This window comes from Ammodytes marinus, assembly GCF_949987685.1.
Source record: "Ammodytes marinus genome assembly, chromosome: 20".
NCBI lineage: Eukaryota > Metazoa > Chordata > Actinopteri > Uranoscopiformes > Ammodytidae > Ammodytes > Ammodytes marinus.
Window position 1 is genome coordinate 19,325,960 of NC_137224.1, and position 19,431 is coordinate 19,345,390.

General features: G+C 40.9%; 1 protein-coding gene across 1 annotated transcript in view; it reads right to left on the bottom strand.

Annotated features, from left to right (window-relative positions):
- Positions 1-8,915: 8,915 nt before the first annotated feature.
- Positions 8,916-19,431, bottom strand: part of shisa8b (shisa family member 8b) — a gene marked incomplete at both ends in the record, with an annotated part of 26,865 nt that continues 16,349 nt past the window's right edge. The window contains 2 exons of the mRNA XM_080048537.1: positions 8,916-9,466; positions 12,369-12,479. Coding sequence (XP_079904663.1) covers positions 8,916-9,466; positions 12,369-12,479 — 662 coding nt within the window. The remainder of the gene's footprint in view (positions 9,467-12,368; positions 12,480-19,431) is intronic.

Here is a 19,431-nt window from a genome sequence, read left to right on the forward strand (position 1 = left end):
TACTGAACGGCTCGTCGTCTATTGGACACTCGGCTGTCAATACAAAATACGGACCAATTGCCGCAAAGCAGGCGGGGCTTGTTTGGAGAGAGGCTGGACTACCGAAGAAAGGCGCTCTCTTTTTTTTTGACAGTAATGTTATTGTTTACAGTCACAAAGTGACAGCACCCGGCTACCTCGGCCGGTCACCAGAAAATTACATTCGCTACTTCATTCATGACTTTTCATTTTAAATAATCAGTCTATGTATAGGCTACATTCGTAAAAGTTTCACGATAACTTCTTTATTTCCTTGTGTCATAAACATATATAGGCTTTAATACAATAATAATATACAATGTAACCTCAGAGAAGGCGTCACTCAGGACCACCACTCAGGACTAAATGACCACCACAGAGAACAGGTTTGTGTTGGGACCAATACTTTGTATTCCATTTATAAAGACAAACTGTTAGATATTCAGAGGTTGTGTCTGATCAGCTTGAACTATGAAGTTTAGTAGGCTTACAGTTTTTAATTAGGCTACATTAATAATATAGGCTATAGCCTACATAATAGGCTAGGCTATATAGCCTAGGCCTATTGTTGATGCCATCATTGTCTTTACTCTCAATATAGGCTACAACATATTGTTAGTCATTTTTTAACCTATACTTTTACCTGATCATACTTCAAAATTATTAAATTGCCTTGAATTAAATTGTACATAGGCTTTGAAGTCATGTAGTCTGTATTCCCTTTCAACTTCTGACCATTAGCATATTTATTAAAACATTGGCCTTTGACTTTTTATTGAAAAGATTTTATCAGGACTAAATGTACTTTGAGTCTCCTTTTTGTATGCTAAATGTGTGACGTCTGAAAACTAACTTAACTTGTGACATTAAAATATCCTTTATTTCCCAAGATTGTTTTGATCTTTAGTGTGGAAGAATAGGCTATGGCCCTTCACTGTCCTCCCAATTTAACTATCAATACACACAATACATCAATGTTTTATGTTATGTGTTGATACGAATATGCCTTTTTATAATATAAGGAACAATTTGCCATTAAAAAAGCCTGATTAAGAATTCAGCACCGGAACTACAAAAATGCTTTGGGTTTCCGTAGTACCAAGAACAGCCACAGGGGGACACTACAGGCTCACTGCAACGGTGGCAACGAGTTTGTGTCACACAGTATATAACAGCCTTATACAGTCTATGATAACAGCTACACATAAACCCAGAGGTTGTTTCCATTTCTAAAAATGGAGGGGTGACTTGGTGGTTAGTGGGACATGTGTGTGGTTGTCGCTGCTTCAAAGTACAGCTGGGAAAAATACTGTAACTTCTGTCAAATGTTCCCTCTGTTCAAGAGTTGTTGCCCTGTGGCTGACACATAGTCCCTCTGTCAATAAATAACTGATAATTATAGTCACAGTTGTTTTGGGGTGTCATTCCCATCAATGAAACACACACACACGAACGAACGCACGCACGCACGCACACGCACACACACACGCACTCAGCACACACACACACACACACACACACACACACACACACACACACACACACACACACACACACACACACACACACACGATTCAAACACGACTCATACAAAACCTTACATTATTTTACAATCTTTAATATTTCATCGTCAAAAGTTGCATCAGTAACTAAACAATCCTCTGCAAAGAACATGTTCTAGAACACTTTGGGTATGAATGAGTTGTTTTGTAGTAAGACGTACAGGTAAATACACATTTCTTTTGCTACACACTGCACATCACATAAATACACTTTGGATTTGCTTGGCTGTCGTATGGAAGAGTATTAGGGCAAATGGTGAAGAAAAGAAAATGAGAGGATGAAGTTTTTTTTCCATCATGATGCACTTCAAGAAATAAGTCTAAATGTTGAGAATAAAGTCTAAATGATAATGATATATCAATTAAGTATGCCAAACATTTCAAAAACTCACCTTTACAGTTTTTTTCGATTGCTAAACCACAGTGGGCACAACTGGAACGACAAGTGCAAAACTCTAACAACAGTATGCAGAGCAGCGGTTCATTCGGACCAAACTGTAGCTCGTTTTTCATTGATTAAACACAATTTTCAAAACTCTACACACCTATCTCATGGCTTAACCACAGCCTGCACAACAATGTGGATTTCCAGCACTTTTTTCAAATGCTAACACACTGCTGCCACAACTGTGAACCACACATTCAAAACATAATGAATGCCTTTCAAACACTGCGGATCGCAATTTCAACTGAAACACTAAGATGTCTGGTTTTAGTCTTGTTAGTGAACATATATACAGTATAAAGGGAAAGCTCAAAAATATATATATTTTTTTGGAAATGGACCCAGGAAGACAGGTTGTTGGAGGGAGAAGAGTGGCAGTGAGAGTGTGGATGTGTGGAGGAAGAACTAGAAGACATAGAGCTGTAATGTCTGATGAAATACAGTAAGGGCAACACTGATAGACCCTGTTGTGAATCATGGTCTCGCATAGAGAGAGGCAGGGTTGAGAGTGCAACCCAATCTGCAAAAATCTAAAATTGCATCTGTAATACAAATTTTCCAGCAAACAAACAGCTTAGAGTTGCATCCGTACAGTAAATGACAACATTACAGGAATTGATTTCTGTATTACAATTATAGAATATTTACACAGATAAATACTACATTTGAAAATGTTTTCAATAAAATAAACACAATGTGTATCTATTGAAGCAAACTTCAGATTTTCATTTCTGTTTGTTTTCCTAAAAAAACAGGTATGTTATAAAATAAACAATTTCATGTGAAATAATTTCACCCTTTCATCAAAGAAAATATTATGCAATTTGTGTGAAATAACTCAAATTATTCAAACTGTAAAGATTAAAAGTTTGTAATTTGTGTTTTGGGGTTTGATGCTAGTGTTTGTACTCTGAGCAGGTTCTGAGTGACAGTGTGTGTGTTATCTCAATGAGGCTGGTTCATAGTGTTTGCTGCACTGAACCTGTTTTGCAGGTGAAGTGAACTGTTCAGCTCCAGTGACTGTTGGTAATGCAGACTGTAGTTAGAGTTTTGCACATTGAGCTACAGTTGTGCCCACTGTGGTTTAGCGATCGAAAAAAACTGTAATGTTCACACTCCCAGGATGTAGTAATGGCAGAGAGACCGTAGTCTCTGACAGCTTACAGTCGCTCTCATACCTGGATATGATGGACCAGAAGAGTTGACTCTATTCTCCACATTTCAAATGTATTCACAACATTGTAATTCATCTTTAATCTTGACATTTCAAGTTTTTTTTCTAGAAGTGTATAATGAAAAAGTGTAAAAAACCCTTCCTCCTCTTATTTTTCTCTCATACTCTTCCATACTTATATGTTTGTGTGTATACATTTATCATAGCTCTGTTTTCTCCTATACATATTCCTTTGTGAACCATGAGACGATAACCCGTGAGGATAGATTCCCTCCTTTCCTGTGTTTGACCCTGTCCTTACCACTTATGCAAACCAGTCTTAACCAAACTGCTTCAATAGAACTTATACTACTTGCACACCATCCCATCAGAGAGTGTTATTTAATGGTACAATATAAATATTATCAATGCTGTGGACAACCTGTCTGTTTTATGGTTGCTTCATCCTACAGTACAGATAGTGTGTTTTGCCACTGCTCTTGAAACCCACTGGAGCAATATGACATACAGTCCAGTAGGCCTTCTTCCTCCTCCTCTATTGCACATTAGAAAATTGCACGACTCAGCTAATATAATTCTCTTCATAGATAATGTCTCATGTTACTCAAATCATTAACATGAAATAACAAAATATGTTTAAATCTGACATCAACAACAATCATAATAAATACTCTTAGAATTTAAAACGACTCAGTTCATACAGCCCTTATTCAAACAAAATATATAGGAAATTCCATAAAATAAACATATTTACATAATGTCCATAAATGAAGCCGAGCACATTACTTCCAATGCAGGTTTCCACCATGTAAAACCTTTTAAAAAGAAGTAACGTGTTCAAAAAGATGAAACCATGATGTACACAAGGTGTCAAACATTTATCGTAAATAGATGAAAAACAGTTTGTGCCATTTATGGCACAACAAGAGGGGTACCGTTGTTTTAGAGAAAATACATTATTTCATACCAAGAAGGACATTGGAAGCACTTGTTCACGAAAAATAACTAAACTTCTATTGCTTATAAAAACAGATATTGTCTTTTTAAAACAGAAGATCTCAAGGTTTTTCTCCATGGCATCAAGCATGGGGAGGAAATGACGCCTGCTCACGGTCGTTTGCTGAGAAATTTGCAGACCTGGTGAGCCTTTGTGTAAAGTTATGAGCATACCAAAGAAGGAGAAAAGGTGTTTTCGGTGAAAGAGAGACAAAATGCATTTGGTTTGTTGACCTCAGCATCAGTCACAATGCTCCTAATGCTATTTGTTTACGCTCCATTGTCTACATACTTTGAACTTAAAATCTTGTTTGTGTGTGCTAGTGTTTGAGGAAGGGGCTCAAACATCACTAATGGAGATCTGTCTTTAATGAAACCCTTTGGGACAAATGTGGAGTGTCCTTTGTTCTGGAGAAGAAGTTAGGTATGATACGTTTGGGTGTGATTGCACTTCACTTGGTTTGAAAAGTTTCAAATATTGATTTTGTTGCTTTTGGTATGCCGTTCTATTACTGGGATTTAGAAACACGTCTTAGTGCAAAGTCATGGTTTTGTGTCAGTATAGGCCACTGGATATCATTTTTCCATGCTATTAAGCAAGCTTGTATTGGAATTGTCTCAATTGAGTTTGTGATAACTTTCAAAAAGAAATCCACTTGTATAGTACAGTAGTAAACCTATAGTAGTTTAACTGCAGCAGCTCATCGATCTAATTCAGTATCAACTTCCTCTACTCCTAATAAAGTGTCATTTACAGAGGTCTAAATGGTCAAAACAAAGTTCTCTGTTGTTGCCTTGAGGATCATGCTTGTTTAGAAATGTTGTGCTTCCCCAATATTCAGCATGATTTGAGGAAGGTTAAGCCTTCAGCTCAGACTTGAGCGGTTGTCTTTTGAATAACAGGATCTTTGAAATCCATTTTGACATCTCAGACTCACTATTTCCTGAATAACTCTTTGTATGACTGTAAAATCTGCAAAACCAGCATATATATATGTGTGTGTGTGTGTGTGTGTGTGTGTGTGTGTGTGTGTGTTTGTTGGAGATGCTAAAAAAATTAAACATTCCTATTGATTAATTAATTAATTAAGTGTTGAAGCCTCAAGAAGAATCGAGCTGTACAGGTGTTACCTATACAATCTGATATTATGGTACCCTGCAAACTGCCATCCATACTGCACAATGCACTCAAACTTACAATCAGTTGCCTATATAGTAAATGGCTGCACTGTGTATAAAAGGAGTCTATGCTGCACGCCATGACAACATTGTCAACCCCATTACCATTACTGTTAGGTATTTGAAAGATAAGACAGAGTTTGGATAACTGTCAATTAACGTGTCAGTAGTCAGCTGTGTGTGTGTGTGTGTGTGTGTGTGTGTGTTGGGGGGGGAGAGACTTGCGCTCGGGCTTTCGGTTTAGTTAAAGTGTCAATAGCAGTCAGCTGTGTGTGTGGGACTTGGGCGGATATAAAACATTTTGTGGAAGCAGCCGAGCCCGTGCTGTATTATTACAGTGAAAATAGCATAAAGTGCAGTCTTTACCACTAAAGCGGACAGGTGGAGCAGGTGAGGAGTGAGGAGTTGTTGAGGAAGTAACAATAGGTGCGTCGGTCTGCTGTGTTTGTCCTGCTCGTCAGAGGGAGGCGGGGTTTATTCTGAGATTACTTCATGCTCCGTGCTCACTGTGGCCTTCAGTGTGCGCACGTACTTCTAAAAACTTCACAATGAAGGATGCACACCTTCGTGCTGTGTGCAAGCAATATCCGGAAGCTCATGCCGATCTGACTAAAACTCAGAGAGATATGCGAGCCACAGACACACACACAGACAGACACACAGACAGACGTTTCTTGCTTTATAGATAAGATAAGATAAGATAAGATGTCACTGACAAAGAGACAAGAGCTTCTTTACCAAAGCCTCAATGTGTTTTCTGCTGTTTGTATGGGTGCAGTTTAGCTGCAGAAGGGATTAGTCTGCAATCATTTAGTAGCCCTATGTTATAAAGTATATTCTTTCTATTTTGTTTCATCTTGGATTTGCTTAACATGTACTCATCTTGTCTCTCAATACAGATTCTATAAAAGCCCTTCACACTTTGAACTAAATATAAGGTTTAGCTTCATTAAACCCTCTCTCTGCTCTTTCATTATTACAGGACCTCAGGGAAGCATATCTGGACACACGTGCAATCATCGTTCACAGTTCACTTCATTGCGCAGTCCCTGAGGGTGTTGCATCCATAAACTTTCACCAACAATTGTGGCGGATGGGCTGCAGTAACTGTTGCACGTTTACAGCAGCCGCAGCAGCTCTGCACTGTGCCCTTTGCTGTCCAGGCTTCACAGACAAAAAGCCAAATGTGTGTAACGCTCCAGGTCTGAAAATGCCTCAGCGCATTCCCCTGCAATGGTGCCTGGGGGGTTTGAAATTACACACAGGCATCCACGCATACGTCCATACACTCCCAGTTATGACCCAGACAGCACAGACCTAGATCCACGGTGACTCCTTCCCTTTCTTCCCCCCCCCCCCCCCAGGGAAAGAAAACACAGCCGTGTAGGTTTGTTTTATCTTTTCTATTTTTCTCTTCTCTTCTCTCTCTCCTCCCTTTCTCTTGGTTTCTAAAGAGCCCCAGCCTCTGGCTCCCACTCTACCCCTCTCTCTCTCTCTCTCTGCTTGGGGATGGAGGCTGATGGGAGCCGACATGATGGTGGCATTGTCCTCACCGTCGACTTAATGTGACCTCGGGGATGCTGTCCCTGTATGTATGCTTGGCCTGATGGCAAAGAATGCAAAGCGCTTGGTTGTGGAAAGAGGGTGGGAGATGCCGGAAGGGGTGTGAGAAAAGAACATGGAGAATACAGCTGAGCATTGGGGGTAGAGGGATGGAGAGATGCAAAAAAAATTGGGATGTTTTTACTAAAAGGACCAGAGGATTATTTTTAAAAACTGCACAAGAAAGGCATCTACAGGGCCAGGAAATGACCTGAACTGTGTTATCTGAAGTTGAATTACTAGTACACAGAAACTTAATGTGATATCTATTACATGGAGCTTGTCTAGCTCAGTTCTTAAATCTTCTAAATTAAATTTAAATCGTAATGCCTAGGTGGGTTTTTCATGAATGATTTTTCTGTGATCCAGTTAAGTAAGATAGTTGCTATTTCACATAGACGTAAATTTCATCTGCCATTGAGGATGTAGTTGTATTAGTTAAATATGGTCAATACAGGAAGGTCCTCTGTACTTATTTTTTGAATAATTAGTCTTAGATAATATTTAAATATGATCGACAGTTATCCCATGAAAACCCTCATACTCCATTAATGCTTGATGTAAGTTGGATGTTTACTGCCCCATACTACAAACTGACGGCAGTGAGCAGTGGTTCTGATTATTAGTTTTTAATATATATTTATTTTTTACCTCCAAGTCTAATTAATGCTGTTTTGGGACAAAAACAGCCCACTCACTGGAGTAAAAAGAGACTTCCAAACCTCCCTAACACCACTGCAAAGCATTTGAGTGTAAATACTGTCATCTCATGTTTGTCCCAAAAAGCAAATGATGAGAAGCTTCTAACGCCAGTATCTACTGTATTATATGGCTATATTAACTTTTTTACTTCATGTTTTTCGTTTTCTGCTCGAATTAGCTTGTTAAATTTAGCCTACAGGTCCATGTTGTTTGTGACTTCACCAATGTAGCTACAGGGAACAGTTTGAAATGTTGGAAGTCACGCTTTTTCGTCTTGAGCATTGAATTAGTTGAGCAGTTACAACGCAATACAATATGTGTAGGCCTATGCTAAATATGATGCTGGAGACGGTTAGCATAACTTAGGATAAGGACTGGAGATCTGAAATCTTATCTTATAAAGGCCTACAGTCATTGCTGGAAATGGGTCAAATTAGCTAGGTAGCAAAAGTAGCAAAATCCGCTAACCAGCAGCCCTTCTAACACGAAATGTTAAACTATTCTTTTAAAGTTGAGGAAGCAGTGGATGGGTTAGAATGACATTTGAAGTATTGATGTGTTGCTGCAGTTCCTACTGGTTCCCTATCAACATCAAAATATTTTCAGTGTGCCTCCACATTTAAGTGGATCCTGTAGGTTATCAGCCACATTTAAATAACATTTCCTATTTGTTAGCAAGGAATGGCATTTAAAATGAATTTGTTGTTTAATGCATATCTGACCATGAGTCAGGTTGTTATTTTGCAGCCACATTTAGTGATGACCTACTGTACCTAAACTTAACCGGAGCTACTTTGCTAACAAAAACTCACGGTTCATTCCTGCCCGGTCACACAGGAAACCGACATGTTAAACCTGACCACATACAAAAGCAAGCTTGCTCCTTGCTCTAAGAGCTGCTGCAAGTTCTCCTTTAAACAATGGAACCTCACTGTAGAGCCAAAACTGTAAGGGTTGAGAATCTGTGGAGGCTATGGCAGCCTGAGAGTGGTTGGAGTCCAATGATAACCTTTACCAGCAGCTTATATGTAAAAGTGGTGGTTCTGCTATGTTGTCTGTCTCTCAAATCTCACTATTACCAATTGTCATAACATCCCTTCTCATTTTGTAATTCTGAAAGCGCGTCCCCGTTGAATATCCTTCCCCTGTTGGGCCAACTGTCCCAGACTTTGGCATTAACTAATACCAAAGACCTTTCTTAGTATGTTTAACATTGCAGCGGGCCATTCTCTGGAGCTCAGACGGTCACCTCAGTGGTGCTGTGGGTGGAGTAGTTCTTCTGCCTGGTGATGTGGTAGTAGGGGAGTTGAGGTAGGTGTTGCCCATGTAGGCTTACACGGTACCCTTGTTCTGCCCCCGCACCAACTCCTTGATACATCCCTCCGTAGGGATGGCCAAAGAGATCCGGCATGTTCTCTATACTATGTTGCCTCCTCGTGGAGTAGCCATGTCTCCGGTTGGAGTTGTGCATGGACGACGAGGCTTGCCCCGGCGCAGATGCCTGCCTGTGGACGTGGCGGCCGGTGGGTTCCCAGGCTTTGAAGGCCGAGCTGGAGAGCGCGGGGTACGTGGTGGTCTTAGGCATCCGCGAGAGCTCCATGTGGCTGGGAGGGATGGAGATGGAGAGAGGGGCGTGGAGGTTGTGGTGCCCCGACACATGCTGGTGGATGTACGACTTCTCTTTGTGCTGCATGGGCATAGGCTGGAAGGCAGGAGGGGCCACAGGCTGGTACTGGGAAAAGTCCATTAGCGGGAAACTCTTGTAGTAGCTACGAGATGCACTGTGTGCTGTAAGAAAGGGATGGGTGGAAACAGGGTGTGAGAAGAAGTCATCTTATACTGTAGAGAGCATTCATCAGTTATAGGAAATTAAGCTAATATTTCTGCTAGAGATAATCGCCAAACATTGCAATAAAATATCCTCTAACGTACTGGGGCATGCTGACTTGTTTAAAGTTTAGAGTCCTTTTCAAATTGTCACAGTCTGATTCAGTTTGGAGGCACACTCAGAAATAGCCTCAAATAAATAAACTGTCAATGTGCAAACAGAGGCTGTCATTGTAGCAACGCTGGGGACTGAATCACACACTTAATCCAGATGCATTTATTTTAGGACCTTCCGGCTCCATCCTGTCAACTGTGTCATATTGTTTTGCTCCTCAAAGTATTTTTCGAAACCTTAAATGGGAGACCATGCGACTTTAAAAAGATGTAAAATGAAACATTCTTTCTCTCACAAAGGGAACACTTGAATCTCTAAGCTATATGACCCACTCCATATTGGGTTTGATTTTGACCTTTGACTGCAGATGATGATTGGCCCACCCATGTAGTAAGTTTATGATTAGCCATGCGCAGTTGTTGGGCTGGAGAATCTCAACGCATCCCTTTTCCGGCATTCACAACACTACTGAATACTCTTATCCAGGTTTTGTGGGGCTTCACTCCAGACTAGGAAAGACCACTAGCCTAAGGTGGCTAATGTTAGTTAGCGTTAGTTGATAACCTTAACAAACAAAATGGTGTAATAAAAACGCAGTGCCTACAGAAAGCGAATGGTGTGAGCCATCAGGGGCACAACAAGAAGTAACATTTTACTCCCGATACAAATGGTTACAAATAACTTGGACTTTCTCGTCCAGAAAATGTCAAACATGAATCTAAAGATAACATATGAGAAGGGGGATGGGGGGGGGGGGGGGGGACGGGGGGGACGGGGGGGTTTAAGAAGATCAAAGGAGAAAGCTGGTGATTTAAGTATTTCAAATTGGTGTAGGCCCCGAAGGCAATTATCAGCTGTATTTCTCTTTTGCTGGGATACGAGAGGGCAGACAGCAGGGAGAGACTGAGGGGACATGATGGAGGTAAAGGTATGTGTGTGTGTGTGTGTGGGAATGTGTAATATTTATAAATTCCCTCTCCCTGAGTCTGGAGTGTGTGCGTTTGTGTGTGTGTGTGTGTGTGTGTGTGTGTGTGTGTGTGTGTTTGCGTGTGTCATGGGCTAGCATGACGTCACAGAGAATTATTTAAATAAACTTAAAATGGAGGTCATCGCCGCTAGCGTCCTGGCTACAGGAGGAGTAACCTTGCCTCTGTGTATGTTTTAATCATTATTTTCTGAAGTCAGGTAGAGTTCACTTACAACAGCTGTCGAGTAAGAAACCTTACATCAGAAGCTGAGGTGTGCCCATCTGTACATGCCCTCACTGTACATGTAATGTTTGTACTGTGTGTAAAGAGGTTTGCTGCTTGAATAATACACTTGGTCAACCTTTCATGGATAATAATGGTGTAAAACAAGCTGTGCTCTGCCTTTGGCTCACTGGTAGAGGATTGTTTTGTTCCGCAAAAGATGCCTGGGGTTGGATACAGTTCTGTACACTTTTACACTCCATACTCAAGGACAACACTGTGTGTGTGTGTGTGTGTGTGTGTGTGTGTGTGTGTGTGTAATGTAGATGAAAGACAGTGACAATAGTGACCAAAAGTATGCAACAATAGAAAGAGTGAAAGTATTTACATTAAGGAAAGTTGTGCATAACGAAAATAATCTGATAGAAATGATTAGTATCCATATGTTATACTGTTAACTCTCCATTCAGCTGTGGGCTGTATCCAAGGCCAGATCACAATCAATAGTTGACCTAGTGGTCAGCAGTAAATTGGGATTCACAGAACATGAATCCATCCTTTTTGACCTTCACTTGTACTGCTGCATAACGATCCTGAAACTTATGTTTGAATCAAAGTTTTAAAGTGTGAAATGTTCAGCAAAAAGCAAAGCATGGAAAAGCATTGTGTGAATTCTCAAGGGAACTGCAGTATATTGTGCATCAATTATACACTTAAAATTTCGACACTAAAATAAATGGTGGAAGGTAGAATGGATATGTTTTTTAACAAATAGGAAAGGGTTTCCTTAGAATGCATCCACTTACATAATATTCTTATATATGTGAAAAAGAAAAACAAGGTTGGTACAAAATGTAAGTAGGAGAAGTTAAATTCAAAATGTTTGACCCCATAGTTTTTTTCCTCCCCGAAAGCTCCACTTGGTATGTTACATTGAACACATGTATTTTAGAGCTCTACCCTTGGCGGTGACCCCAAGCCATCTGCTTAGACTGCTAAAAGATTGTTGCAAAATCTAACTATCTTTTTTTACCTTAGATGTGATCTAAGTTTCAATTAAATCACAGTGTTGTTGGCAATTAAAACAGTATCTATTAAAGCTGGGGTATGTCATTTCTGATTGGTCAAAGTTAACATGAGCTGTGCACTTTGACCAATCAGAGCGAGGCTCCGATTCTCTGTTCTTATTGGCTGTTGGGACTGTCCATTCACTTTGGCACGACTTTGTTGGTGTAGAGCGTGTCAGGGAGGGACCATGGGGGAGGGACCAAAGAGAACAAGTGGAGCGGGTGAGGCATTTGGATTCAAATCTCTATCCCAACTGCCATTTTCTCCCCAAATCCTCCACCCCTTAAGACTTAGGCTGAATCAATGACATTTAGAGACAGCTTCTGTTATGTAACCAGTCACACCACAGTGTCAGACATGGTTCTGACTCTCTGTCTCCCAAGAGGCCAGGAGCTCCTCATCAGTTGACAGCTCCTAGCCTACTATACTAAAGGTTACTGTGTCATTTGTCGTGAGCATCACTTTGTGTGAGTATGCGTGTCCGACTTACCCACGGCTTTGAGCGAGGTGTATTTGTTGAGTCCCACCGTGCCGTGGTTGCTGTGCGGGCGTGGGAGCCCTTGTACAAACGGCCCGTAAGCGTTATTTAGATGGTACTGTTCTGGAAAAGAGACAAGCAGGGAGATAATGCACATGGTTGGGATTACAGTGTATTTACAAAAAAACATTAGAAAGTGTCAGAGCCAGCAATCATGTTCTTGGGGGCAATAGAGATACAGAGTCCTGAGTAACCCATCACATTGCTAAGCCTTTTAAATATGACCTAACCTTACTGTTGTAGTTGCCATATGCAGATGATAAATAATAATACAAATGTTGATGGAACCATAAGTGGATTTACTCTGTTGGAAGCCCTGGAGCAGAAATGAGTTGTGGGGCTCTACTAGTGACCAAGAGTTGTAAGCCACATGTCACCTTGAAGAAGGCAGCCTGTGTGCAGTACACAGCAGACTTCACATGGCAGCTTCATTATAATTTGCCCATAGCCCCGATTCAACCAGTGTTCCCGTAGTAGCTTGATGTGGGCTAGTTGATTTGTAGTCATTTGTTCACACATATTTATTTTGGAATTACACAGTTGACTGCAAGTAAACAGACAAACTCAAGGCCTCTATATGCTTTAAACAAACTAGTTATGTCATATGAAAACATCTACAGGTAGAAGTAAAAGTTAAATCAGATACGATACAATATACTTTATTGTCCCCTTATGGAAATGTGTCTCGAAAACCAACAAATAAACAAACAGCACCAATCACAATAAAGCTTAGGATAACAATAGTGTGATAAAAGTCCAGGATGCCCCAGCATTCACACTAACAAGTGAGTGTAGATTGTTGAATTTAAACCCCAAAAGGATACTGACACCTGTCCAGAAGGGGCCCTGACACGCCGATCTGACACTTGGCTGTCTAGACGGCTAGGCTGTCACTAAGCGTTTGTGCTTATCAGCAGTGTGTACAACTATTGTTATAGGTAGTTTATACTATTCAAGGACATAGTGGATCCCTAAAACGTATGGCGATGTAAGGTGGACGAGTTTGACCACTGTTGTTTCTTGGTGGTAGGCTTGGTGTGTCATGTCCCTAAAGCTCATGTTAGCTGTGCCGTGAACGTGAATCTCTTCCTTTACCTGGAGACTGGTGACTTTGGGTGAGACAGCCACCCCAGACCCTGACAGCCAGCCAGTCCCATGCTTAATTAAGTGAGGTTAATGAACAACAGAACAAAGTAGCTGGGGGAGAGAGAGAGAGAGTGTGAAGCCCTGGCTATTAGCATTAATGAAGTCCACTGATGCAGCCAGCACACTTGATGTCAGCCTCAGGGACGGATGGATACACATGCAACAAACACCCAACACACAACACACACACACACACACACACACACACACACACACACACACACACACACACACACACACACACACACACACACACACACACACACACACACACACACACACACACACACACACACACACACACACACACACACACAGAGGCAACATGTTTTATAAGGTCATTTGGAAGAGAGCAACAAGAACACAGCTAATTAGCAAAATTTTAACATATTTAACCTAGAAAAATGTGTGTTTTTGTATGACGGTGCCTCTCCGTGTATTACACAGACAAGATATTTTGTCTGAAGGAAATATTATTGATATGCACGCCTATCGGATTTGCTTTGCGTGTGTGTGTGTGTGTGTGTGTGTGTGTAGCAGAGTGTCACACCAAGCGAAGCACAGCATCAGAGAGAGAAGATTTCATGTCAGCGCTAAAGGAGAGGTGTACACACAGCACGCCTTGTGAATGCTAATCACACACAGAGCCAGAGCCAGTCATGAGTGGTTCAGATGATGAGCACACACACAGACACACACACACACACACACACACACACACACACACACACACACACACACACACACACACACAGACACAGACACACACAGACACACACACACACACACACACACACACACACACACATACACACACACACACACACACACACACACACACACACACACACACACACACAGACACACACCAATAAACTGTGCGCTATACTGTATTACAAGCAGATTAGAGCTGTGTGTGTGTGTGTGTGATCAGTGTATAATCCAGTGTACTTCAGTGGTGCTGACCTCTAAGCATATGACAGATTAGCGGAGTATGAGGAAAAAGTCTGTTTCATACTGTCATCATCAAAATCATCTCACACCTCCTCCTCTTCTTCCTCTTGCTCATAATCATCTATAGTCATTGCCTCAATGAAGTTGTTTGAGCCAAAGTAAATGACACACTGGTACTGGATTTTCACTAGTTTTCGCTCTAAGTGTGTGTGTGTGTGTGTGTGTGTGTGTGTGTGCGCCCACACGTGTATGTGTGTGCAGGAGCAACTACCGATCCCTAAGTGTCAGATAGCACCAATGTAAATGCTCTTCACGTTCAATAACTCCACTTAATTCTGATCACTGTTGGAAAAAAAATGACTGGTTGTCCTTTGGAGGTAATGATTATTCTATTCCATAAAAAAGTTTTCTTGTCAGATTGTTTCCATAGTGCCTTCCCATCTCTCTGCCACGCTTGTTATCTAGCCTCCTTTCTTCTTTCATGTTCAGGAAAAAAACGGTCCTCTCATCCTCACAAGATTTAAAATACCTCTCTCTCTCTCAGTTTGTTTGTTATCTGTAAGCGTACGAGTTAGCTGCAAATGGACTCCCTCCCACAAAGGTTTTAAACATAATTTTGCTTTTTAGCTTTGAAAAAAAGGAGACATGAAGACTTTCCCTTTCACACTTCATGAATGAACTTTAGAGGGAGTGATGAACACAAACATCTAAATATAAAGTGCTCATGCTGTTCTTTCTCCATGCCCAAGACAATACCTAAAAAGAGTGGCTGAGGGAATAAGTACGGGTTTCTGCTTCAGGGGTTGTACTGTAGATGTCATAACTGCAGCATGGTTGCACTTAATTCATTTCTCCATGGAGCACCGCTGAGCGAATGTCTGGGTTATGGGGATCTATTAAGCAGAGTACAAGAGGGCAGGCTCGCTGCTTAATGAGTTACATAATATCTTTGCTCTCAGTGGGAATGGCAGGCTTCCTTTGTATCAATTGTCTTTTTCAGGGTGACGGGGTTAAGCTGTCAGATTTAAACTCGGCTGTCCAAAGGGCAGGGGTCTATAAAACAAAACAAAGGGCACCACCATATTTTTCCTTATGAGAGAAAGAAAAAAATATAATATGACAACCAACATAGAGCATTCTTTTGTTTACGCCATATTGGCAGAAATGTTGGCTTATATGTTCTTTTTTTCATTTCAAAAGACAGCGTGTAACAACACTTGAATAATGAAGCAATGCCATGCACACATGAAACAGTCTCTAATTAGCAGTTTGAGATGAAAAGAAGGATATATTATAGGAGTTTCAGCAAAAGCGCTAATGATGCTAGCAATTAGATTTAGGTTCTTTTTCAGCAGCTTAAGAAGTCTTTTTTTTACAGTAAAGGGTTTAAAGGAGATTTTGATATAATGGTGTTCCTCTCTCTCTCTCTCTCTCACACACACACACACACACACACACACACACACAAACACACACACACACACACACACACACACACACACACACACACACACACACACACACACACACACACACACACACACACACACACCTATACCATCTGCCTGCTGCAACTCCACGGCCGTGCTTTTGTGAGTGCTCATGACCCTGGAACACTAAGGAAAACAACGAGGCCAGCATGTGTCTCTGTATATATTGTGTATAATGTGCATCCCTGTGCTTGTTTGTATATGAAACCATACATAAAAGGAGCCTTAAGTGCCATGGGGAAAGTGGTTGAAGAAGAGAGCTTGGTGCATGCTGTCTGTCGTCACCAAGATGAAATATGAACGTCCCTGTGTGTGAGAGGGCGGCAGTACAGACAGAGTCCCTGCCTTGTCTGTCAACAGTCAGTACGTTTGCATGACATTAGAGAAATACGGTTTATTGCATCATTCCGACTGAAACCGGACTTTTACAATGCAATTACAATTGCATTCAATGCTATCAGAAAATAAAGTAAACATGTACAAAGCTGTAAAGTTATCCATATCACTGCCCTCCATACCATTTTGCCGCTCGCTAAATGCTAGTGATATAACCATAGCTCGACTTAAGCGCCTGTAAAAGTACTGAGTGAGATGGTATGTGAGAGTCTAGTCTGTACTCTGCGCAAACTCTTGAGTTGGTGGCACACATGGCTTTTGTCATATAATCAACGTGACACAAGCGGGGAAGCATAGATTAACACTGAGATGGAGTAGTTTTCCTCTCATGACTCCGGGGTTGAGAAAGCGGGAAAGCGTTTTGGTTAAGACGAGCGTCCAAAAGGCATCTACTGTCTCTGACTGCTGTGATAAAGAGAGAAAAAGGGCCGCGAGAGAAGAACAAGGTAGAAAGAGTGATTTCTCACTGGTTCATTCTACAGTACTCCTGCAGTCCTCTTTAATAAACGGGTCAAGCTTTGGCTTCAGGCTTTTCTTTCTGCAATGAGTCATGTTTGTTTGGGAGAAGTTTTGACCCAAAATTTGCTTCCTGTCCTCGGTTAAAAATGTAAAACTCTGTGTCTGACTTTAAAGAATTGCCTTTCCAGCCTTCGAAAGTCGAAAGATATTTGGGAGCATCTTTGGCTTCCATATTGTGTCGTATGTTCCAGTGTAACTGAATATTAGTTTATTAAGCAGAGGAGATCAAATCCTTTAGACGTGATTGGATCGCTTAAAAGTGGGCAAGGGCGAATACACCGCAATACAGAGCTTTAGTGCAATGTTGGCCTCCACCCTCCCAAATGCATACATTAGACTTCAATCCAACTTTTTTCATTTGGAAATGTTAAGAAATGTTTTGCTCGCCGAAATCCCAGAACACACCTCGTACTTTGGTGAGCTAATGGTTAAGTGTGGTTATGTTGGATGGGCAGGGTGACCCCCAAAACCACACATATTTGGTATGTGAGCCTATGTGACTTTGTTTCCAAAGACAACCACAGGATACAAGTAATTATGCTTAAGCATCTACAGTAGTAACATTTGATAACTGAAAATGACTCAGAAATGTCAGTTACACACCGATATCTAGGCCTATCTAAAGGCTAAAACTCCCAAATAACCATAATCTATTGGTGAGCTATGGTCATAACAAGACCAGTTATAAGAGAAATATTTCGGCCTTTCTTTATTCAAAGGTTACATAGTCGTGCTTTAAAGTGATTGTCCGCCAAAAGAGAAAAAGGATTCAGGCCTTTTAACTCTTGTTGCTGTTCCTTTCAAATGGATTCAATTACTGTGTGTGCATTCCTTTTTCCAAAGGCTTCACTCTGCCATTTTTTCAACCATGGAAAAACCAATACTGTTCATGTGTTCTGCCCTGGCGATCTATGTAGTGTTCCACTTTTTCATGCCGCTCAATTGGGGAACATTTTGTATTCGTAGACACAGACCGTATCTCACGGTAAACACACATAGCTCATTTCAGACATGGCTATACAGGGGTGAACAGAGGAGGGTGATTCATAATGATGTGTCAACCCTCAAATGTCAACCTGGGAGTTGTCTTTAGACCACGTTATGGCCTAAAAAGAACACGTGTTCCGACAGAGTTCAGGTGACGTGTTTTATGACGGTCTTCAGGCAAAACTATTTCCTCTCAGACAAAAGCAGTAAGTTCTGATGCAATACGACAAGGATTTTTTGTTTTGTTTTATTGGCACCAAGATGGCCGCTGTATTAAGACTTTGGGTTTATTTGCTCACCAACAGCTAGTGGACATCTTGTGGGTGTAATTGTCATTAATACACGACACAATGGCATTAATGGGTAGCACCGTATAGCTTAGCATCATCAACATTGATGCGCTGCCTTTCCCTTCTGTCACTTCACATTAGGAAATTGACTCACTCATATCCCACAACAACATTATAACCTTTTGTTTTTATTTTTATTCAGTCAACTTTTTCTAATACATTGCCTTCCTTTGCAACTCCACCATGTGTTTTTGAAACACATCCAGTATTTATAGGACATCTGGTCCCCCAGAAGCTGCTTCATGATCATGTCAATCCTCTATCAGTTGGTGGTCCTAAGCAGTGGGAGATTTAAAAATCCCCCAGGACGCTGTTGACAACTAAATAAGACTTAAACATTTTTTCAAAGGCAGCGGGGAGTAAGCTTATAAAAAGAGGGAAAGGGGGAATCAAGAAAAGATGGGGCCAATTATTATGGTGATTATTTGGAAAGAGAGAGTAACACATTATTAAGTGACAAGTTACAATACTTTGAATGGTTAAGAATTAGCCTACGATTTGAAATATCCGTTTGTAATTTGATGTAGGGTTGATATCACTTTGGCCTCTACATTTAGGGGACAGACTTTTGCGATTGCTAGCTTGGCAAAAAAAAAAGAAATATCTCCAATGTGTCGTCTGACTGCTTGGTAAACCACAGAATGTCTTTTTTTAAATCCATTAATGGATCTGTAGTGAGTAACCAATGTAAAATAATCAGAATTGTAATTACTATGCAGGTGAGTTACTACCTGCATACATCTTACCTAGCCATTCACTGCTGTGTGCATTTTAATCTCACTTCCAGCAGTAGCAGTGACAAAGATTTTTTCTTTTTAACCAAAGCAGCTCATTTCATCACACGTACAATCAGCCGGCAGAGATCAAGTTCAAAGAGCTGATGCGTGCCCATTAATATTAATGTTTAGATAGCTGCGGGTCATAAAAGATGAACTCTTTACCATCCTACCAAACACTACTTGATACATATTTTGTGCATGCACTTCAAAGGTGACTGTGGTGCAGGCGCCCCACCGGCCACAGGCAACAGCTACTCAGCAACTTGGTTATGTAATAATAAGGCCGCTGTCCGTGTGACACATTTGCCCAACAAGCATCTGTTTTCCTTTTTTTTTAATGTTTGTTCCGGCTGGTTTATCTATTGCCCTTTTTAAGTGCATAGGATCAATGGAA